At 40.5% G+C, this 24,505-nt stretch overlaps 2 protein-coding genes across 7 annotated transcripts in view; both read left to right on the top strand.

Moving 5' to 3' along the window:
• The window catches only part of LOC133445912 (FERM, ARHGEF and pleckstrin domain-containing protein 1), a 78,913-nt gene extending 70,814 nt beyond the window's left edge, over window positions 1-8,099 (top strand). Inside the window, exons 23-27 of one of the 5 annotated variants that reach the window (XM_061723453.1) lie at window positions 1,543-1,655; window positions 1,873-2,036; window positions 5,809-5,916; window positions 6,668-6,819; window positions 6,916-8,099. In XM_061723453.1, the coding sequence (XP_061579437.1) occupies window positions 1,543-1,655; window positions 1,873-2,036; window positions 5,809-5,916; window positions 6,668-6,819; window positions 6,916-6,985 (607 nt within the window). In that variant the 3' untranslated portion in view covers window positions 6,986-8,099. Of the gene's footprint in view, window positions 1-1,542; window positions 1,656-1,816; window positions 2,037-3,980; window positions 4,118-5,808; window positions 5,917-6,667; window positions 6,820-6,915 lie in introns of those variants that run through there. The other 4 variants (XM_061723454.1, XM_061723455.1, XM_061723456.1 and 1 more) reach the window with 4 other exon arrangements.
• A 3,285-nt stretch (window positions 8,100-11,384) lies between these two features.
• zmp:0000001200 (dedicator of cytokinesis protein 9) overlaps window positions 11,385-24,505 on the top strand; it is an 89,439-nt gene continuing 76,318 nt past the window's right edge. Inside the window, exon 1 of one of the 2 annotated variants that reach the window (XM_061723463.1) lies at window positions 11,385-11,746. In XM_061723463.1, coding sequence (XP_061579447.1) covers window positions 11,627-11,746 — 120 coding nt within the window. In that variant the 5' untranslated portion in view covers window positions 11,385-11,626. The remainder of the gene's footprint in view (window positions 11,747-24,505) is intronic. The other variant, XM_061723462.1, reaches the window with a different exon arrangement.

Genomic DNA, 24,505 nt, shown 5'->3' on the forward strand with positions numbered 1-24,505 from the left:
TAAATAAAACATTGTTGAGTGGATCGACTTGAAGATTGGGGAAGCTTGTCGACAGGCACGTTCACTTTCCCCCGGATAAAAGGAGAGAAGTGCACGTCTGAAAGCTCTTTTGTTGCGATTCACCACTTTAAAAAAAAAGAAAAGAAACCCACACACACAGAAATCCCACGGTCAAACAGAGGGTTTTGGCATTTTGATTGCAGAGTAGGTCGTTTTTGCAGACTGTGTGTACATTCAGCACAAATGTAAATATCAAGCTCTAGTCTGCTGCCGGTGGTGGAAGCTGCAGCCTGAGATTATTACAGCAGGTCACTGGAAGAGTGGAGGATGGCAAATATTTATCAAAGCATCCGTCAATAAGAAATAGTATTGTTTATATATGTTTTTTATCTGAAAAGTTTTGACATGTCAACCTTTTTGTGTGCTTTCCAAGAGTGGTATTTTACCCTGCTGCTGCTTTTTATGCCTTCAAGCGAACATTTTCTGGATTCGGGCATTGATGAGCAGTGTCTTTTGAGTTGTTTTATAGAAAAATAGAAAATAAAAGTTGGCTGAGCAACCAGGAGAACAAAAATCAGAGCAGTATTTGTATTTTGTATTTTATTTTTTAAAGGAAAAGAACCAGGGACAGTACATATTAATAACATTTTCATGAAAATATGCTAGATTATAGCCAGTGGCTAATTTGCATCTTTACTCCCTGGGGCAGGTTGATGTAAAAGAAGGTTCCAGACACACATACAGTACATGCAGTCCAAGAAATTCTGACACACAGCAGTAAAATACACTAATAAATACACAATAGAAGAATACAATACACTAAGATATAAGGTCAAACATACAATAAAATACAGTAAGATGTAATATGAGAGCAGACTTGAATGAATGAATGAATGAATGAAGTTTATTCAGTCATTGCAACACAAACAACACCAAAAAAAAAAAACATTGTACACAGCATTAACTTTTCATACAAAACCAAAAAAATGTGTTGAACAATAACTGAAAAGGCATAGGCTGAAGCAAAATGCTTATAAAAGCCTATCCTATAGTACCAACTTTCTATTTTTGGCTACCGACCTCCAGAAAACCAAAAAGAGAATAGAATAGCAAAGAAACAACAAAAGGCAAAGAAACAATAGAAAAGCAAAGAAACATTAACAGATGGTCAATTGCACTTATTAGCTTCAAAAATAGCTTTACAAACCATTTTCTTAAATACAACAAAAGAATGACATGTTTTTAAATTTATGTTGGCATCATTCCAGAATGTAACTCCAACGATGGAGACACATCTCCTTTTCATACCTTTTTTAGCCATTTGTACTGTAAAATTACAGACACCTCTAAGATTGTAACGAGACTTGATTCTCTAGAAGCATGTTCTAAAGTGTTTAATGAAGGAGGTGAGGGTGGGTTTGTTTCGTATGACATTTGGTACTGCGTTCCATGTATAAGATGCTCGGTATGAAAACGCTGACTGCCCAAAAGCACTTTTTCTGAATGGGACAGTCATATTCTTACTTTCCATTTGTGTTCCAGTTCTCTGACGGAGATGGAGAAGTGGATGGAGGACATCAAGGTGGCGATTCAGATGGCAAAAACCAGCAACGGGCCGTCGTCCGACCTCCTGACCAGCGACCTGACGGACAACAGTAAGTCCCGACGCAAACACGCCGCTGAGACTGAAACGTTTAGTTGAGATTATTGTGATAATTGTGAGGAATTACGTGCGGCGTGGGAATAAAAACGCTCCACAGCTGAAATCCCAGTTACATGTTGGTCGTGAGTGATCTGACGCTGCCTGTGTTTTTAGCCTCCCCTCACCGCCCTGCTCGTTGTCTAGCAGTAACAACCTCCTGACTTTCCCAGAATGCCCGGAGGACTCTTCGGTGGAGGCAGAGTCCGAGGACGACATGACAGCTTCGCACGGCTCGCTGGAGAGGCCCGCCGCTCACCGTGGTAACACCATGGTGCACGTGTGCTGGCACAGGAACACCAGTGTGTCCATGGTGGACTTTAGCGTAGCTGTGGAGGTATCGGCCCAAACCTCAGACCTGCCCTCCCCCCCGTCCTCCTCCCGCCCCGCTGTTTTCTCTCCCTGTTTCTGAGTGTGTGCTGTACCTCGACTCACTTTGATCTCCCAGCTGGAACAGTCTCCTCCCGGGCTGCTCTGCACTTTAGCAGCTTCTCATCACCGCGGCCTCGTACGCGCCAGTGGCATGCACAGATTTCACTCTACATTTCTGTCACCGTTAATGTTACGTTGGTAAAGATTAGCAGCATTGAGTTTGAGATAAAACATTTATTTCTGCAGCGTCGACTAGCTTAGAGTACATAATACTGCATTATCTTTGCATTGATCAAGTATAGACCAGGTGCCAAACTTTTGACTTCAGGGTTGAATCCAACCCGGAAGTAATAAGGTTAACAGCAGGAAATAAAAAAAATATATAATTGCAGCCTGGTTCCAAACAATGGGTCTGGTCTCCATTTTTAGATTTCAAATCCAGGACAACCATTAGAGAGGGGTTTTTTTTATTTCTTTTGTACCAAATCAGGTGAATTTGTATAGATAGATATATTTATAATCAATTTAAGCGTATTTACATACTATGTATGTATGTATGTATGTATGTATGTATGTATGTATGTATGTATGTATATATATATATATATATATATATATATATATATATATATATATATATATATATATATATATATATATATATATATATATATATACACACACACATACAGTACAGACCAAAAGTTTGGACACACCTTCTCATTCCGACAAATGGGGAAGTGCGTCCAAACACACAGTACACATACATACAGTACAGACTTTTCGTCTGTACTCTCTATTTATATATAATACAAGGTTTAGCCTTTTGATTATCAGTCGGTTTCGTTGCTGGATAGACTTCTTCACCACTTCCTCATCATGCTAAGAAGCTTAGCAAAGCAGTCAGGAGTTTGTACTGACCCAGGATCGACTAAATCCATCGGTCATTTCTGATTTTGTCACTGAAACGACATCACAAAACATCAACACTCTAGAAGCCCAGTGTCTGCAATGACCCCACGACTCTCTAAAATAAAGTAGAAGAATTTTGTAGGAATAATTGATTCTAAAAAAAGGAAAAAACAAGTATTCCTGGCTCGTGGGATATTGTGTTTGCAAACTTTATGACAAGAAAGGGGAGTTTTGATTACATCATACCCACATTTTTTGCATTAGGTCATCTTTTTTTTAAGTAGTAAATGTGTTATCTCTTACATCATACCGTGTTGAAATCAGGTCATCATTTAGTTTTTACTGCAACAGAAATTCTGAGCAAACCTGGTAACTATCTGCTGCCGGTGATGAAACAGTTCATATGCATCCTTACACAAACTGATATTAGTTTCCTCAACAATTGGCATTTGAATTTCTGCATCAACTTTCTTTGCTTGTGCTGTTTTAAAGAATAAAAGTATGATTCATCATCTGTCACTGTAAGTTAAAACGGTTAGATTATTCGATGGAAAGTCCTCCGGTACTGTTTCAACCTGACAGTAATCAGTGTGGTGTTCTGATCTAAAATCCAAATTGCTGCTTTCCTGTTTGTGTCTTTCTCTTTTCTCCCCTCTTGGCACGTAAAAGCTCTAATCCCTAACTGATTGAGAGAGAGAGAGACATAAGTAGGTGTGCTAAACGTCCCCATCTGACTTTTAACAGAGCGGATCCTGTTTCGTGATGTAGCCTCCCTCCAACCCAGCTGTGTCCGGCTCTAGTTGTGCTCTTCCTCTGTAGCTGTAACAATGTCCTCTTCACAGCCCGGCCTGGACACACCGTCGACCTTTGTCTTAACCCCTTGCCACTGCATGCCTGTGTTTCACCTACTCAGTTTCTGTGTTTCTGTCCCTCCCTCCCCTGTCTGTTTCTCTCTTTCTCTCCTTTTCACATACGTCTGTGCATTCCTCCGCGGTAGAGGAGCCTAGTCCAGTCAGAGACAGTAAGGCCCCCACGGTGGGGGCCGCGAACGGCCAGGGACCGGTGCCTCTGTCTGTTATCTGCTGGTACCGTGTTCACAGCCTCTCCTTTAGTGAATCCTGCAGGAGTCTAGAGGTAAAGGAGCCAGGCAGACAGGAGAGGTGCCAACAGAATGTTTTCAGGCTCATCCAAGTTTTTTTTTTGTACATTTTGCTTCATTTCAGTCTGACCTTTTGAATAGATTCAAATATTTATTTTCCTAAACGATATATACCCAATTCCCATCTACAACATTAATAAAGTAAACACAGGGGATATGCCTCAGATGAAGCTGTGAGGGTTTTCTAGAAGAGTTACCGTACCATACTCATAATCTGCCAAGTGGAAAATTTGACTTTTTAGAAACTAAGTTTCCATGTCCGAGTTCAGAAACTGAAAATATCAGCTTTTGGTTTAGAAAGTCAGACATCTGAAATCTGTCACACTGCAAAAACAGTCTAATATTTCTGAATATAGTCTAAATTGTCTTATTTTAAGCAAAACTATCTGCCAGGGTAAGTAAAAATGTATGCAAAATAGTCTAAAATAGTCTTCTAATTTTCTTGAAACAATATTTTTTTTCTTTTTTACTTTCTTAGAAATGAGCTTCTCAGTTTATCTGAGACAGTGTTTATCTGAGGCGGGATGCCCACGCTCAATGATATGATCAAATTATACTTTGTAGTTGGATTCAGTAACAAGGAAATGCGATTGATTTTGGTCTAAAATCTCAATATCATCATCGGCATCCAGACACGCCCTCAGAGACACTCCGAAAGTAGCTACTGATGGCTAAACTACGCACACCTTTTCACCTATTTCTTAATCATTTTAGAGTTTATAAAGTCCGAACAGTTTTTTTTTTTCCTCTTCGCATCGGCAAAATATGTTGTCATAATCCATATAATTTAAGCACAAACGAAAGATGACACTTGGAGTCCACTTAAGTCCCCCTGAACTCTTTGGATGTCATAAAGAAATGCATAAAGCAAGCACTGCTGAGAGAATTGGCTGTAAAGCTTTGAGACAGGAATGTGTCAGCAGATCTGCGGATGTCTGGAGGAAAGTTGATGATTATTACCTCACTGATACCATGACAACAGTGCGTTGTGATGGCAGCATTATTCTCCACCGGGAAACACGGCGTGCCAGACAGGAAGTTAGATGTAAATATAAATATCAAACAACCCTGAGTTAAAAACCTAATCCTTACACTTTTGAGGAAGTGATTCACATTTGAAAATCCAGAGTAAAAATTTAAAGAAGTCGTTGTAATCAGTAAATTAATGCAGGACAAAAGGTCAAAAAGTGCTTCAATCTTTAACTTTGAGCAGAACATGGAAATATTTTGAAGACGTTCAGCTGATAGAAAGCAATTATTTCAAACATCTTATTTACATTAAACTCTCAGACACTTCACAACAGAAGTGCTGAGGCTCAAACTATTTGTAATATCCTGTTATTATTTTCACAATATTCTAATTGTCAGTTATGTCCTTTTTTTTAAAATCCAGTATTAAAAAAAGCAGTGAAATGGTCATTAAGATTACTGATTTATTTTTAGTAACACATTGACGAGCTGTGCATGTGATCAAGTGTGAGGTTAAATCAGGGGAAACAGAGGAGTGAATAAATCAGTAGCAAAATATACTGTAGTTACAGTATTTGTTTATTTTAAAGGTACTAAATGGCTTTAAGGGTTAAAATGTTCTCTGTTCTTCTTAAAATGTTGTATATTTTCACCATTTCAGAGTCAACATTGTTGCTTCATGTTCTTTCTTCTTTAGAATCAGCTCTCAGGAAACTTGCTGAGGAAGTTCAAGAACAGCAACGGCTGGCAGAAGCTCTGGGTGGTTTTCACCAACTTCAGCCTGTTTTTCTACAAGTCCCACCAGGTGATGGAGCGAACACGGGTCCTGCTGTCGGCGCGTTGCAGCCTCCACCTTCCCCGCGCCGCTTTCCCTCCTCCCAGCATCACATCTGAGTGCAGAATATCAGATCTGCATGCCATGTTAGGGGCGTAGACACTTTCCCATGCGGTTTTTCCATCTTTCTTCCAGCCGCAGAAAATGTTTGGCAGCTGAACTTGGTCTTGGGCTGAGGCCTAAATATTTAAAAGTGTAAAGAAGCACAGGCATTTTTAGACTTCAACAATACTTAGCAAGGATAAATAAATGCTCCAACTGCAACGTGAAGACTGAAATTCAGGACAAATCATGCATAGGCTGCCAAAAAAATCCTGTCACACTGAAACTGTGTTGTGTGCTTTTTAAGTATAAATACACTCACTCCCGGTGAGTTTATGTCCTCTGCATTAACTGGTCGTTTGTTGGACCACAGATTCAATAATAGTTGTAATTTATAGACACAGAACGGCGACAGAAGACATCATGATATATTTATTTTTCTCAGGCTCCAGACAAAAGCAAATTAACATAAATTAATTAACTAAAGTAATTATGAGGCTTTTTCTGAGCAGTACGCTGTAAAGCCTAGCCTGACTGGGTTTTAAGGGGTTTTTTCAGACATTTTTCAGAGTTTTAGAACGTTTAGAAGATCCCAGAGGAAGGGCCTGTTCACATTAAAAATGAAAGCGGATCTTAAGCTGTCAGTTTTACTGACGCTCTTATTCAATCCCTCCTACAGGATGATTATCCCCTGGCCAGCCTTCCTCTGCTGGGTTACTCGGTCACCATCCCCTCCGACAATGAGAACATCCACAAGGACTACGTCTTCAAACTTCATTTCAAGTCCCACGTCTACTATTTCCGATCAGAAAGTGAATATGCTTTTGAAAGGTACACAAGCCCAAATTCAAATTCACATTTCCAGAAGTCCCCTGCAGTATTTTTGTTTTGCCTTGCATCTGAGTAAAAGGTTTTGTCTGGCTGCAGGTGGATGGAGGTCATCCGCAGCGCCACGGTCCCATCAAGTCGCGCTCGGGTCCTGAACAGCAAAGACTGAGTTGGGACTTCTCGTCTCTCCACGTGCCATCTCCTCCGACAGGCATCTGCCCGTCCCGTCCTTCCCATGACTTCCTTCTTTTCATTTTTTTTTTTTCTACGCATATCTGGGACATTTGTACATTTGTTCCATGCACATTTGGTGCTTTTTTTTAATGCTTTAATGGTGACATGTCCGCTGGTTTAGACTGCATCAGAGACTGCGTTTTTACTCCCAACTCTGAAACCTCTTTTTAAGGATGTCATTTTATACTGTTTTTCTAATGGTCCAAACCACTTCCTATCTTTCCAGTTTTACATTTTGTCATTGGTTGTTTTTACAGCAAAAACACGTTGATATAGATTTCCAGCATCCTTTCTTAGATGGTTAAACTCTCACTGCATTGTCATAAACTCTTTTGTGTACTTGGTCATTTAACTGATGATTAAAAAAAAAAAAAGAAGAAAAAAGCTGCTTTGAAAACGTCCATATTCAGTGCCAAATTAGTTTTTTGGACTTTTTAATGCTATTTTGTTACATTGGGGGATTAGGATGTTCCCCTGTGTACCATGAGATTTTTAAAGTAAATTAAACTGGCAGCCCTTTAATGATAGAAGCTTCATTCACACGTAACTCAGAAAAATGTACCTGTTTCAAAACAGAAGATGAAAAGTATGAAATTATTTTATTACAAGGGGTAGCTACTATCACCACTAATACAGTCTCAAATAAATCTTGTATTTGCTAATCTTTGTTCTATGAACACAGATTTTTGTTTTCCTTTTTTCTTTTTATAACTCTGCCTTTCCCCATTCAGGTGTATGAGAAAATGTGACATTTGTTCATAATCACTGTATTATGAAGGGAAGAGTAAGTGAAAGCTTTAAAGATTGTGTGTGGAAAAAAAGACAAACTAGAAACTTTCAGCTCCAAGTTGCCCTCACTGAGCTCGGCTGCCTCCCGGACGCGGAGCTTTTTATGGGTCTGAATGAATGGAAAAGTGAAGTGAAGTATTTTGAGGGTGAAAACCTCAGTTCTGTTTGGAATTGTGATGTTTATTCCAGACATCAGCGAGCTCTTTGGAAATGAAAAGCAATAGAAAAAAAAATAAAAACGAAAAAAATCTTTCCTCAAACACTGATTTTTGTGACTTGTTTATTGTCTGAGCCGCAGGAGTGACCGCCGGTGCAGTTACCGGCCATGACCCGCAGGGGGCGTCGTTGACCAAGAAACTTGCTTACAAAGTTACAAAGTCATACCAAACTTAAAATTGTACATTCTCGTTCAGTTCAATAACACGTTACAGCACAGCTTGCTGTCTGTATATCCCTTTTCTGGAAGGATGAAAAGGTTATAGTCTCCTTGAAAAGTGAGAGAAGAAGATACAGAATTGAGAAAAATGAAGATAATATGAGATGACTGTGCGTTAAAACTGTCTTAAGACACTTTGGTGATCTGTGTGTGAGAGGAAACAATTCAATTCAATTCAATATACTTTATTCCCACTTTTAGTCCCACTTGGGGAAATTTGTCTTGGACTCGACAGCTGAGCCACAAATGCCTTGACAGCTACAGTGACAAAACAATACATTTCAGCAACAATTACAAACACACACATGCACTAATTGAAACATGCTGAAAAATCACCATAATAAAACAATATAAAAAATAAATTAATAAGATTATTGCACAGCCTTTGGCCTCATGGAGGATTGTTCAGAAGGTTGATGGAGGTTTGCACAAATTAGTTATTAAAGCGATTCAATTTGCACTCAGAAACCCTGTATCGTCTCCCAGAGGGCAGTAACTCATATTCTGAGTAAAGGATGTGAAAGAAAAGGCCTTCATGATGAAATCTTGCTCAAAAATAAACTACGGACGTATTTGGACAATGAGGGTCATTAAGTTTTGGTCTGGGTTTGATCTGAAACAATCAAGATGTGATTAAAGTGCAGACTTTCAGCTTTAATTGAGATCATCAAATTGATTATAAAATTAAAAGACAACAGTTGCTGTCACAGTTTGTGTAGTTTATCCATCGGCATATTTGAAGCACCATCAGTGCTGCAGCATTTATCTGAATGTTAACAGATAATATAGTCCTTTACACCTGCTGTGAACCCATTCGACTCGTAGCTACAAGTCCATACCATAACACTGCCTCTACCATGCTTTACTCATGTACATGGTGAGCTTTTCCTGTTGTTCTTTATACTTGGACCATTCTAGTTTTATTTGGATTTCATGTGTCCAAACAATCTGATTCAGGCACACAGGAGGTTTGTTTGTTGTAGATGTTCAGATGTTCCTGGCAAAGTCTAATGACATCATGGAATAATGAGATTATTAATACTGAAGTCAAGTGTATAAACCAGCTGCAGGCTTTTCTACATGCAGCTGATCTGTGATGTAAACACAAATACCAGATGGGTCTGATGGATCTGATGATTATTATTAAATTAATATTAAAGACAAAGAAACATTCGTGCAAATCTGCCATTAAGTTTGGGGCTCATTCTTTGGTTTCTCTTAGAGCATTAGATCATTGAATATTTATTGAAATTAAATCATGCCCTAACTTTAGAAGCAAATGTCATCCGGAGGAGCGTTTTTTAAAAACTCAAACACAATTGAAATGTGACATATGATCAACAAACCTTGCTTTTTGTAAAACAACAGAAGTTGGAAAAGAAGTCATGGAGAATGATGACTGTGTATCCTTTTGTTCTAAAGTATAGCACTTAAGTAAATCCACTTTTTATCTTTCTTTTGGAAAGACACAAATCTAGGTGGATCTAATTGAATTTCTCTCTGTGTTATAACATCAGTGAGCCAGCTTGTTTCTCAACATTAACCCCTTGATGCCTGATCTATGAAATGATACACTGAAAATTATTTTTTCTTTAATTTAAAGTGAAATTAAAACCACTTTCAATGCTGTCCGTAACAGTTTTTAATTATATTTTTTCTACCTCCATACATAAGATCATTTTATTTATTGTATCTCTTTTTACTTTTCTAATTATTATTATTGTGTAGTTGTATGTTTTGATTCTGGGGGTGGTGGAGAGGTCTTGGGCAGCCAGGTATGTATCAAACGTGACAGCAGGCGTTGGGGTTAAACTTTAACCCTTGTGCTGTCTTTGGGTCAAAATGACCCAATTCTTCTATCCTTCTTTCCTCCTGCCATGCTCTCTCCTTCCTTCTTCCTTTCCTTTTCCTCCTTTTTTACCCTCCTTTACTCCTTTTTCTTCCTACAGTACCTCCCTTTCGTCATTTGTTCCTTTATTACCTTCTTTGCCTTTCCTTCCTTCTTTCTTTCCTTTTCTCCATTCTTTCCTCCCTCCCTTCTTTTCCTTCCTTTCTCCCTTCCTTCCATCTTTTCTCCCTTCCTTACTCAATTTCCTACTTCCTTCCTTCTTTTCTCCTTTCTTCCTTACTTCCTTCTTTCCTTCCTTCCATCTTTTCTCCCTTCCCTCTTTCTTTATTTTCTCCATTCCTTCCTTCTTCCCTTCTTTCCTTTTCTCCCTTCTTTCCTTCCTTTCTCCCTTCCTTCTTCCCTCCCTTCTTTCTTTCCTTTTCTCCATTCCTTCCGCCCTCACTTCTTTCCTTTTCTCCCTTCTTTCCTTCCTTCCTTTCTCCCTTCCTTCCATCTTTTCTCCCTTTCCTACTTCCTTCCTTCTTTTATCCTTTCTCCCTTCCTTCCATCTTTTCTCCCATCTTTCCTCCCTTCCTTACTCAATTTCCTACTTCCTTCCTTCTTTTCTCCCTTCCTTCCATCCCTCCCTTCTTTCCTCCCTTCCATCTTTTCTCCCTTGCTTACTCCCTTTCCTACTTCCTTCCTCCTTTTCTCCTTTCTCCCTTCCTTCCATTCCTCCCTTCCATCTTTTCTCCCTTCCTTACTCCCTTTCCTACTTCCTTCCTTCTTTTCTCCTTTCTTCCTTACTTCCTTCTTTCCTTCCTTCCATCTTTTCTCCCTTCCTTCATTCCTCTTTTCTCCACTCACCTTCCCTTAACCCAAAGACAGCACAAGGGTTAAAACTGTGCACACGTGCCAGAAATGTGGGAGCCACATGTGGGTTGTAATGGAGCAACATGGATCGGTGATTCCCAGCTGCCTGCAGGGATACATGTGCGGCCCCGGCCCCCTGCCACGGATGTATTATGGCGGCCCCCTGCCTGCAGTCCGAAGTCCAGGCGCAGCAGCAGATCTGGCCCTGCAGCCAGCGGGCGGGGCTTCGGGCCGGTAAGGGCTGATTTATGGTTCCGCGTTAAATCGACGCAGAGGTTACGCCGTAGGGTACGGCGTAGGCTCTGCGTTGGTGTAACGCGGAACCATAAACCAGCCTTAAGGGGCGGAGCGCGCCGAGTACAGAACAGATTATACACCTCCTGTCGGCTGCTTGACGGCCAATGAAACAGTACTCCCGAGGATATCTTATTGTGACAACAATAAACCCCGATGGAGGAAGGCAGAGCCAAAGACAGCGGGATACGCGCTGGTTTTTAAGAGTGAAAACAGTGACTTCTCCTGCAACAACATGAGACAACTTCAGACTCGTGGTGCGCACTAGCGGGGATCGACGCACAGACACGGACGATGGATTTCCTTTCGACTTTCGACGATATAATAGTTGGAAATTGATGCAAAAGTGATGCGCGATGATGGCCACTCCAACGCACCCGGAGACCAGGAGATTTACGCGCGGCTTGAGCAAGCCTGGCACCGCGGCCGAACTCCGACAGAGCGTCTCTGAGGTGGTGAGGACGTCCGTGTTGATCGTAAGTACACACCTCAATCCTCAATCCCCCCCCTCCCTTCCCCCAGTCACTACCATCGCGTCTGTTTAAATATTTGTAGCAGCAGAGAGTCGGCCGGCCTGCTTTTACGCACGAGAGCAGCTGTTTTTGGAACCGCTGGATGCGAGCCAAGACCGGGCTGTCACGGAGGAATGGGAAAAAAAACTTGATCTGGAAACGTGTGCGAGGGCTGGACAGAGAGACATTTGAATGAGTTATGTTGTGGCATGTTTAGACAGACTGCTGCATATGTAACACAACACAGAAAAGTTCTCTAACTATCTATGCGCACGTCAGAAATCCGTTCATTCTCACCCGGGATCACGCGGGACCTGGATGAAATCCAGGCACGCTTTATGGTGCGTGTAGTTTGTGGAGACTTGGGGGGACTTGGACTCAATGAGTCATTACCAGAAAAATAACTTGTTATTTGACAATTTTCACCTGTTTCAAGTAAATTTTCACTTAAAATAAGTAGAAAAATCTGCCAGTGGGACAAGATTTATCTTCTCATTACAAGCAAAAAAAAACTTGTTCCACTGGCAGATTTGTCTACTTATTTTAAGTGAAAATCTACTTGAAACAGGTGAAAATTCTTGTTTTTTCCAGTGATGAGTCTTGTTTTAAGTGTAATGAGATTTTTTTTAACTAAAAATGAGACATTTTAACTAGAAATAAGACAAATATTCTTGTTAAGATTTTGAGTTTTTGCAGACGTCAGAAAATCCGTTCATTCTCACCCGGGATCACGCGGGACATGGATGAAATCCAGGCACGCTTTATGGTGCGTGTAGTTTGTGGAGATGGGGACTTGGACTCAATGAGGTGTGTGAAAGTTTGCAACTTTTGCATGTGTCTAAAATCATGAAACCTTCCACACTGCAAAAACTCAAAATCTTACCAGGAATATTTGTCTTATTTCTAGTTAAAATGTCTCATTTTTAGTCAAAAAAATCTAATTACACTTAAAACATGAGTCATTACCAGAAAAATAACTTGTTATTTGACAATTTTCACCTGTTTCAAGTCAATTTTCACTTAAAATAAGTAGAAAAATCTGCAAGTGTTACTAGATTTATTTTCTCATTACAAGCAAAAAAATCTTGTTCCACTGGCAGATTTTTCTACTTATTTTAAGTGAAAATCTACGTGAAACAGGTGAAAATGGTTGTTTTTTCCAGTGGTGAGTTTCAATTTCAATTTCAATTTCAATTTTATTTATATAGCGTCTAATACAACAGATGTTGTCTCTCGCTTTCCAGAGATCCAGAACATGAACATAAACATAAACATAAAGTTTGAGAACAAGAGTCTTGTTTTAAGTGTAATGAGATTTTTGATTAAAAATGAGACGTTTTAACTAGAAATATGACAAATATTCTTGTTAAGATTTTGAGTTTTTGCAGTGTATCTGCAGACGTCAGAAAATCCGTTCATTCTCACCCGGGGTCACGCGGGATCTGGATGAAATCCAGGCACGCTTTATGGTGCGTGTAGTTTGTGGAGACGGGGACTTGGACTCAATGAGGTGTGTGAAAGTTTGCAACTTTTGCAGGTGACTGAAACATTAAACCTTTCCAGGAATCAACCCCAGTGCGTGTTTGAAAGTTGTGTGTCGTGTCAGTGAAGGCATCACTTTCTCGGGGCTGCTCGGATGACATAGTCCCTGGGCCAGACCAGATATCAGTACCACTCAAGGTGACAAAACTTACTGATGATTTTTGAAAATATCCATGTCTACAGATTATATTTTGGTATGATAACCCTTCCTGAGTGGCAGCTGTATCATAGTTATCAGCTCATGAAGTTACACACCTCCTTCAGAAAATTACATTTACGATGCTGGTGCATATCCTGGTTTAGACTCATATACAGGATATCTGTCAATGTTTCACAATATTGTCTTTGGTATAATTTTAAAGGGGACCTTTTAAGCATTAATTCAAGCTAAGATGTGAATCTTTCTGACCAACATAGAGGTCACTGCAGCTCTTTAAACTATAAACAACACAAATTTTTACACAATTTTTTCCTAAATGATATACTATCTTTTAGCCCCGTGTCATCTAGGAACAACAGAGACACAAAATACAAAAACCTGGAATACTCACAGGACCATAAGGATTCAGGAAATGTATAATATACCCCATACTATTGTGAGCCTTAAACTAGAAGAGCATCATTAGGCTCCTATGAAACTATAACAGCCACTAGACTGATGTCACAAACTGGTCTTTATCATGCAAATACAGGATGATACAGCTGCCACTCAGGAAGGGTTATCATACCAAAATATCCTCTATAGACATGGATATTTTCAAAAATTATAAGCAGGTTTTTTCACTTTGAGTGGTACTGATATCTGGTCTGGCTCATGGACTAACAGTCTGACAACCGTCTCACACATACTGTATAATGTGACTGTGACGCAGCGCTGAAGTGGACCGTCCTCTCTGGATGACAACATCTGGCTAACGAGGACTTGCGGCGGCGCACCCCGCCTCATCCACCCCCATCCTCCTCCTCGGTATCACTTTCCCAGCCGTAGTCGACCCCCTTTTGTTGCCTCCGAGGGTGTCGGGGTTTGTCTGATTGTTCCAGCCCTTCCTGGAAAAAGTTGCCAGGCAACCGAAACGGACACCGTCCAGGCTCTCTGTAAGGGAAATGGAATCCTGAGTCAGGATCGCAGACATCCAACCACACCTTCGTATTATTTATGCACTCGGACTCTGGTGCGCTGCCAGAGGCGCCCGAGGGAGGAGATCAGGAGTGGATCACAAGTATGCGTGTTGGGAAATCTGCATGCCTCCAGAGGTTTGAAGCAACGCGGAGAAATGCTGAGTGACATTTTCTTCTGCGTTGGTGTTCGGAGACATGCAGAAGTTCATTTCTTGACACACATTAATGCACTAGTGGGGGAATTATGCGTCCAGGACAGTCAGTTTGATCAATCTAGGCATAAAAATAGCATTTTCTTTATTTGTATATATAGATAAACAATAAAAAACTAAACTGATGCTCACTAAAGCCCCATCCCCTGGAAGTAAGCACTGTTCTGTCTTTTTCATGGAGTTCAAATGCCTCCTCAAGTTTCCCACTTTTACAAAGGGAAAGTGTCTCCACACAAGACTGTTGTCCACGCAGCTTGTAATTAATTCCTCCATGATACATGTAAATACCACCGCAGGAATAGAGGGATCTGTTCCAGGGGGATAAAGGAGAGATTGTGGCTCTCATCGCCTTCTCCAGTGCAGTCCTTGTTGTTGTGGTGTTTCTCCTTGAAAAGCAAATATTGTTGCTTTTTTCAAGAAGGCTGACTGCACATTTCTTGGTCTTTTACTTGCAGAATAGTCCTCCCGTATCTAGTGGTCACAGAGCAACTGCGCACCAGGCTCTCCTCCTCAGAGTTTGCATTTCACCGAGGGCACACACACTGACCAGAGCCTCTTTGTTTATTGTTGGAGAGCTGAGAGACTCGTATTAGGCCAGAGCCCTCGGCCAAGCTGTCCCTCTGTTTCCTCCACAACTGTAAGCACGCTGAGTGCACTATTGGCTCCATGGTAGCTGTCATCAGCACTCTGATGGGTTTAAATGAAATTAGAGCAGAATGCTTGAGTGTGGGAAATGATTTGGTTTTGAGTTTTCAAGCATCTGCATTTAATGTCATTAATGTATGAAAAGATGGATATGTAAGAAATCAGTGTTTAGTGTATGAAGCAGCTGAGAGGAGTTATGTCATTATAATCAATAGTCCTAACAGCCTGCAACCTAGTGGTGATAAACTCAGATGCGTGCGTGCGTGCGTGCGTGCGTGTGTGTGTGTGCTCTTTGCCTGACCCGATGGAGCTCCACACACCAGATGGGTGTCATTATGTGGCAGTGATGGCATTAACTGAGCCATGACCTGTGAACAAGCCCATGGAAAGAAAGATAAACTCATTGATAGATGGACATGTTTTAAAAAGAATGTAGTGCATAAACTTTGTGATAAGTAAAAGTAGCAAGACAAGCATTGCAAGTGATGAATCTGCTGCACGCGTTGCATCCGTGGAGCGCTCAATGAGAAATGCACAAAGCTGTCGACTTCTAGCAAGGATCCCGAATGTATCAGCCACACCTCTTCCCTTTATTTTTATTTTTTTATTTTTTCTTTCGTGGGGATGTTTACATATCTCTGATTATCCCAGGAATCCCACAGGTGGGTGTGTCCTGGGAACCTTTCAAACGCAGCAAGTGCAGCTTCAACTTCTGGTCTTTTGCAGCGATAAAGTTATCTCTGGTAATGCAGTGAAACTGGATTTGTTAGTTATGCCATGCAAGAAGGGCCACATTGTGAAACTGTTACAAGCAAGAGGTGGGCGTTAGGATAAAGTTTGCTAAACTGCTGATTTATTCCAAATGAGCAGAAAATCAGGGGAAATAAAAAGTAAAGATTGTGCTGCGCCTCGTGTTCTGGGAGCAGACGGGAGTGACACTGAGCCACCAGAGGATTACAGCAGTGTGTGAGAGCTAAGCAGCTTGACCTCCCCGTTTATTCCCTTGTTCTTCTACATAGCAGCGTAAAGGCCACAGAGGGTCCAGTCAGTCAGTAAAAGTGTGCACAGGTTCCCTTTGTGGCGTTGATGGTAAACGGTACTCAGCAAAAGCAGAAACCCAGCAGGAGGTGGAGACGGGAGAGCAGCGGGGTCAATAATACATGAGCCTGCTCTGGTAACTGATGCATCATTAGAGACACTCTCTCCTTTAGTGGATCAGACCAAACCAAAGCAAAACTATCTTTAAGTATCCAAGTAAACAAGGGGTTTTGTGCAATAACAAAGGCTCATGTCGACTCCTTGGGTAGTTCAGGCTTTTGTGATGCAGCTCAATACAGCAGTAAATCCAGTCTCATAATCCTGCAATGAGCAGTTCTAGACAGTAGTTGCTTTAACTGTATTGTCATTTTGGTGTCCATTTCTGACCAATACTCTTTTTATTTTCTCCCCAATGATTTACTTAATAGTTAATGGCCTACTTTTGACATATATTTATTGTTTACTTTTTCCATGAATACATATTTGTGTAAAGTTGGAAAACACAAAAAATGAAAATATTCTCTGTATTCATCTCCTTTTTTTACTTCTTCAAGAGTGTTTTGTTGTAAATCTGACAATTTTCCTCCTCACTTATTGCAGCCTTCATTTTAACTGAGAATCTAAATATACGAACAGTAGTGAATAAAGCTTGAAATAAAAATCTGATGATACTAACGTCCAGTTTAGATGTCAACCAGCTGATAAAAGCCTGGAAACAAAGACGGACATTTGACGCTCCTGTTAGTTTTGTCCAACCGTTTTCATAAACGTGAATGGAATCACATGTTGGCAAGTTCTGGAAACTAATTGCAATTAAATGAAGTTGTCAGCCTATAAAAAAGCTTTAGCCAACCACTATATCTCTGTTAGCTGGTGATGGATTTGGTGTTTGTCATAAGTTTCGCCCGTTTTACCGACTCTTTATTCATGTGTTGTAAAAGTTGTGGTGGGGGAAAAACGACCTCGCCTTTTCCGTGTTTTTTTTTGTCGGTTCAGTTATCGAGCACATGTGTCTGTAAACATTTCCAAGCTATGGCTTTGGAGACAGTCTGGGATCTGAATGCAAATACAATTCAGACAACCGAAACAGGAATACAAACAAAGCCCCAAAACCAGTTTTTGGCAGTGACCCATGGCTCACGAAACAAAGGCTTTAAAGGGGAGAGCCATATAAGTTTGGGCATGCCTTTTGGCACTTGTGGTTTTAATCCAAACCAGATTTGCTGCTCATGAGCCGATCGTATAAATTTTTTCAAGGACTCGGTGAAAAATGGAAAGGATTTCCACCATCCAGCCGGCAGCGACCCCAGACAGTCCGCATAAATACTGCCGCGGCTAAGCCAACCCAAATGATCCAGAAGCCAGACAGACAGATTTTGTTCCAGTGTAAATGAAAACCGATTAAGTCTAATGGACGTGGATCGAGTGTATCTTCTCCACATGTCAAAATAAGTGTTAAATATTAGCTTTGTGCGAAAAAGGAATCCTGAGATGTGAACTGCTGTCAGGTCTTGTGATTATTTAGCAATTTCTTGGCTGAGCGTGGGAAGAAAATGTTTCAGTGGCTGCTTTCTCTCATCCAGAGAACTAGAACATCAACTTCAGCTACCATGAGCTACAGTACGTGCCAGAACAGGAAGTGCCCTCGACTTCCTGTCCTCCATCTCCTGGTGGGAGAACGCAGGCCTGTATTCCTAGATAGAGCCAGTTTCCTGTGTTATGGTTGGTCCTCATTCGTTTGTACTCGGGCTGAACGTGGGTTTTGGGCAAGGTTCAACGTCAAACTGCCCGCTGCGTCTGTGTATGTCCTGCCTGATAGGACCAGAACTGTTTTGGAGCTGAGACGAGGGTTACCATAACAGAGAGGGTCTGCTAAGGAGCCTGGCCCGTGGGGGGTTTCCTGTGAACAAGTGCAGGGCGACACCCTGGAACCTGTTTCACACTCACCTCCAGAGGTGTCAAAAGTATTCACATTCATTACTCAGGTAGAAGTATAGATACTAGTGTTTAAAAATACTCCTGTAGAAGTTGAAGTAAGTTTTTTACTCAAGTAAAAGTATAAAAGTACTGGTTTCAAAACTACTTAAAGTATAAAAGTAAAAGTAATGTAAGGGGGAAAAAGGCCATTAAGGACAAAAGCCATTGAAAATGAATGTATCTTAGTATAATGTAAATATATTAAAGAACCATATATGTGTACTATTGAGCATTAACATGTGTTTCAGAGAGCAGGAGATATGATGACTAGTTGCCTATAAGTATTGTAATGGTGCAAAAAGTCAAACTTCAGAGGCATGTTATCATTTATCCTAACCTTTATTGGAATGTACATCCAAGTTTAGTTGCAGGAATCTGAGGGAACGGATGTAAGAACAAAACTGGACAAGAACATCTGAAACAACCACAACCAAATTCACTCTATCCGGATGGAGCAATTTAACTGGATAGTTTTTTTTTAAAGGCCGAAATGAAATAGAGTAACGAGGCTGTTTTTAAAATGTAAGGAGTAAAAAGTACAGATAATTGCGTGAAAATGTAAGGAGTAAAAGTAAAAAGTCGACTGAAAAATAATTACTCCAGTGAAGTATAGATAACCAAAATTTCTACTTAAGTAAGGTAACGAAGTATTTGTACTTCGTTACTTGACACCTCTTCCCGTGGGGGGTTTCCTGTGAACAAGTGCAGGGCGACACCCTAAAACCTGTTTCACACTCACCTCGGAGTATTCAAACCCCGTCACCCAACAAGACTTCACTTGCCCCTCTTTTTCTTTTTTTTACCACTACAAGTATCCCTCATCCATAAGACAATGGTTTCTTTGTTTGAATTTGTCCAGTCACAAGTTGGAGGTGAGGTTCACCATCTTTGTTTAGTATTTGTGTCTTATTTTCCGCCCTGATGGAGATCCGTGCGAGAAAAGTGGAGTTGCTGGGCGGTTCTCATAAATGCCGTCTGCATACATGAACAGCTCAGTCTGAATCAAACTTCCCCGCATTCCTCACTGCAGACGCACGTATCCTGCTGCAGAGCCGTGATTGCCTCACATCACCATCGGCAGCGTTTACTGCTATCCTCCGGGCCATTGAGTTTGCTATTTTTGCATCAGCAGGACACACACCTTAGTGCAGCTGGAGAAGACATCCTGAGTCATGCCTCCTGCAGCTTTAATTTCTCCTCTGTGATTATTATGCAGTTAGTCCGACTCTCCTTCCAGCGTAAACGGATAAAACCCTGCCAGCATCATCTCTGCTAACATCATCTGACTGACCGGAATAGGAATTAAAAGGCCGTTCCGTCTCTTCCACAGAATGTAAATGCACATAAAAATATCTTTTTCTACCGTGGGCTTTAACTCCTAGATGGAGTGTATGGCCGTGTTGTTCACCCTCCCCTCCATCAGGGCGCTGCGAGGGCGTGCAAACATTATATTGCTCGTTGTAACGGTCATGTGAATGGCTCCACTACAAACAGCTCCTTACACGGACCAGCCCACGCCGCAGGAAGAGAATGAGGAGAATATATGAAGTGTAGGTGGATCCTGCAATGCCTTCCGCCACTGATTCGTTAGTTTTTTCTATCAACCGGGAGCTTGAAAGCAGAACTGTCTCTCTGCACATGTGCACCAGCCGAGAGATTAAATTATTCCGATTAGCACCGACTGGACCTGTAAAAGCCACATCCAGGTTATTTGATGGAGAAATGCTTAGAAAGAGAAGAAAAATGACTTGCATGTTTTGTTTTTACTGTTTTTTATTTATAATCATATGCGTGGTGCATTTATTCTGTCAAATATTGGGTTATTTCTATCAGATATAGCAGGTGGAGTCACCACAGGGATGATGGACAGTTCATTGGCCTTATAATCCAGACAGTAATCCCTTTCTACTGCCTTTGCAGAGAAAGCAAGCACATCCACAGTTAAACAAAGTCATTTTCTCACTAGTTTGTGGTCGTTGAAGCAGCTATTAGAAATTCAATTTATTTCTGGAGAATAATCAACATCTGACAGGAGGAAATGATCACAAAGTTAAACAGATTTCCTGTAATTCACATTTTTACTCTCATATTCAGCGAAGCCGCTGTTTTTGTTTGTGTCCCCAGATTTTTTCCTCCATGTTAAAGACCGTTTTTTTCTTCTTTTTAAAAAAAAATCACAGCCTTACATTTACATAAACTCTCTGGTGACCCCGAGCAGATGTTTATTGACTCCACAGAGTTAATGGACACACGTCTGGAAGCTCATTTTCTCTTACTGCGACATTTAAGGAGCTCTGTGTTTTCTGGAAATACTAAATATTTAGTTTGTTGCCAGGTTTGTGAAGTGGGGTATTTTTTCAGCTTTTCAGTTCAGAAAACAATCCTGTCAGAACCATGAAAGTGAACCAGAGCTTTAAAATTGCACGCCCGAAGGCTAAAAACACCATAAAGTCGTGATATTGTTTTCACTTTGTCACTTGATACGTTGTTCTTAAACAAACCCAGCCGTCCTGTGGATAAACGTCAGGACATAATTACACATAATTTGAGTAAAATGTAATTATTGGTTTTGTTTCGCACCTGTACCACATCTCTCATTCAGCCTGCTTCAGCTGTGAAGTCTACTACACTCGGCAGCTTAACCTGGTTTGAAAGTGTTACAGAGGGATGGATTAGCACACATTTAGCCAATTTACTGTATTTAGAGTTATACCTGCAATCCCTTTGGATGAAGAGAGTGTGAGCTGTTTCAGCTGCTACTGTTTATAAGTTGGTTTTGCTTTTTCACCCACAGATTTTTAAGTATTTCTTTGTTCCATGGTAATGAAGCAAAGATGTTTCTGTTTCTGGAAACGGAATTCCGGGAACTACCCAACATTCCTGCTATCAGTACGCAAAGATGAAAGTGAAACTTATTACAGACGTGAAGGCTCATCTGGTATTTCCCTGAGAGCACCTGGCACTTACAGGAATTCGCCAAAGCAGAGAGAGGCCGCAGCATTTTTCTATTGATGTAAATAGAACGCAGAGGCTCTTAAATGAGAAATTAACCCTCGCCAGGGATGCTTCCCGCCCACTCTTTCCCACACAGCCTGCTGTCAAGCTTAACGAAGGTGGACCTACGCGCCCCGCCGCTCTCAGGACCTGCTCTCACGGCTTTGTCCACCGTGTTGTGAGTTGCCACGGCCCGGAGAGATAATGACTTTTTACCAGCCTGACTGCATAGCTGGCATTCCTCACTCTCAAACTCCAGGCTCGATAGGGAATGGGGGGGGGGGATCCCACAAGGGGGCGGGGGCAGATTATTATGTCTTTTTTTTATCTAATCTTAAAATTTTTATATAAACGTAGTACCAAAGATAAATGTAATCTCACAAACAGTGCAGAAGAGCAGTGGCGTCAATTCAGTGGAAGCTAAGGTATGGCAAGGTTACGAGTCACAGAACTTAACTAGAGTATCAATCAACACGTCCAGCAAATACTCATCACAGAAGTCTATGTAGCTTATCTGTGTGGTCAAGAAAATTGGAACTTTTTCAAATGCAGTCTCGCTCACTGCAAAAACTAAAAATCTTACCAGGAATATTTGCCTTATTTCTAGTTAAAATGTCTCATTTTTAGTCAAAAAATCTCATTACACTTATAACAAGAGTTATCACCAGAAAAATAACTTGTTATTTGACCATTTTCACCTGTTTCAAGTAAATCTTCACTTGAAATAAGTAGAAAAATCTGCCAGTGGGACAAGATTCATCTAATCATTACAAGCAAAAAAATCTTGTTCCACTGGCAGATTTTTCCACTTATTGAAAATTTACTTGAAACAGGTGAAAATGGTTGTTTTTGAGTCTTGTCTTAAATGTAATGAGATTTTTTTTTACTAAACATTTTAACTAGAAATAAGACAAACATTCTTGTTAAGATTTTGAGTTTTTTGCAGTGTATAATAACTAATGAAATCGATCATGTTGTTCTGATTTGCATTTGTAGTTATTCTATATGTATTAAGTAATAGAATAATCAATACAAATAGACACAGAGTAATTCCATAAATGTATTTAAAAAACAAACATTTACATTTTCCCATGAAGCCAAGGTGTGGCAGCTGCCGTACCTTGCCATACCCAATTGACGCCCCTGCAGAAGAGATTCTTTATTTGCAGGCAGAGAAAGTGTCAATACATCAATATATTGATCATGTTTTTATCATCAAATGTTGCCAAAAGCGAAAGAACAGAACGTGTTAGTGAAATGTATTTTTTGCGATTTAAATCACTCAGTTTTTATACCATGGAGACAAATCTGAGGGGTCGCTGACTCTGTCAAAGTTAAGCACTTTTAAAATAACATAAAAAAACTAAGGGATCTCAAATGGATTCGTTTTATTGTCACACTGAGCTTCTTTTTCCCCTCATCGCTCACGCTCTCGACAAGTTTTCTTAAAATTCCTTTATCCGCTCTTGTGTCATCTGTTATTCAGAAAACTGGAAGACAGGAGAGGAGAATGGCACGATAGCGTGAGGACGTTGCTGAGTAGGACGACAGTTGACCCCAATAATCCGTGTTTGGTTTTTCTGTCAATGCTTGCGCATACAGAGACACGGCTCTCCTTGGGTTTCTGTTTCATCGCCGTTTGTTTTTCAAGGGCTTTGTATCAGGAGGCCGGACTGCGCTGAGTGTGCACTGTAAGTTGCTGCAGTGTCCCTTTGCAGAGGTGGATGAATAAAGTTTGCAACGGAGAGGTACAAATGGATCCTGGATGGTGGATGGATGGCAGGCTTTATGTGGTGCAGTGCACCTAGGCATGCATGCTGAGTGTTACTGTACATGTATGTAAAGCTTCACACTGCTGTGCAGATAAACAGCTCGGTACATATGATTTGACTTAATCCCCCTTTAATAGTGTCCACTAAGTCTTTCAAGGTTAACACCATCCTCAATTTACAGAGCTGGGTGACTAATTGTTTATTATTCTTCATAGTTCATAGTTCTTCATAGTCTTATCAAAAACTTGTTGGATAATAGATTCAGATTTATTAGTTGTTTGGAGTAATAGTCCAGTTATGCGTGTCCTGATAAACACTTTCACAAGTGAACCCCTTTAGCCTCTCAAAAATGTCAAATCCATCTTAGTAGCTATAGCAGCTGAACTGCTCCTTGTGCTATTAACCTGATCCGAGTGGGAGATTAACCCTCGCTGAAGGGAGAGCAACAAAGGAACGATCAGCTGGAAACAAGGAGATTGTTTTTTTTTGGTCTTGTCATGAGAGCTGTTTCTTGTGTTAAAAGGGGGGCCAGTTCAAGCCGTCAGAGTCCAGCTTCTCCCCAACAAGCTTGTATCTTGTAATATGCGTTTCCTCTCTCAGGAAGGGTGTGGACCGCTGAGGGGCGGCGCTTGGATCAGGTGGTGCAAACAAACTGTGTTTATAAATGCAGCCACCTATAATTATTCGTTCCTCGTGGCCATTATAGCATTAGGTGGTATCCAGGGGTTCCACAAGTCTTAGATGGCTGACAAAAATACATCTCCTGGTGTTTTCCTGGCGTGTGTGTACAGTTTGGAGCTCAGTCATTACAAAATGTTATGCTTTATCTGCAAATTAGTTAGGATCTGAAGTGTTGCAAATACTATATGCTGTATATAGTAGGCCTGTATCGAATTTCCCAATTCTAAATCGATTCCCATATTTATTCCTAAAAATCGATTCATATGTCTAAAGATCGATTTTCTTTTTTCTTTTTTAATTTTTTTTTTCTTTTTCTTTTATTTATTTATGTTTTTTTTTTTCATCATTACATTACATTATTTTTTTGTTTATCCCCAAAAAAGGAATGTTTTGTTGGACACGAGAATAACTGGTGCCATGTTTTTGCCTTTAAATATGTTTAAAGGTATGAAAACATTAAAGTGTTCAGTTATAATTGCATAAATTGTCTATATTTCATTACTTTATAAACTGTCTTGGGGTTACATTTGCAAAAAATGCTAAAAACCAAATGCTCAAAAATTAAAAACCAAAATAGACCGAAAAAGGAACAAATAAAAACGGAATGTGGGAAAAAATAAAACCGATTTCATACGACTCTGTTTCCTCCCTGGATCTGTTTGATAATTCTGATCCACATGATGTTTCTGAAAGCAGTTCTATCAGCATTCTGGGAGCTGATTGGTCCTTACAGCATCATTAGC

This window comes from Cololabis saira, chromosome 6 (genome assembly GCF_033807715.1).
Source record: "Cololabis saira isolate AMF1-May2022 chromosome 6, fColSai1.1, whole genome shotgun sequence".
Classification (NCBI taxonomy): Eukaryota; Metazoa; Chordata; class Actinopteri; order Beloniformes; family Belonidae; genus Cololabis; species Cololabis saira.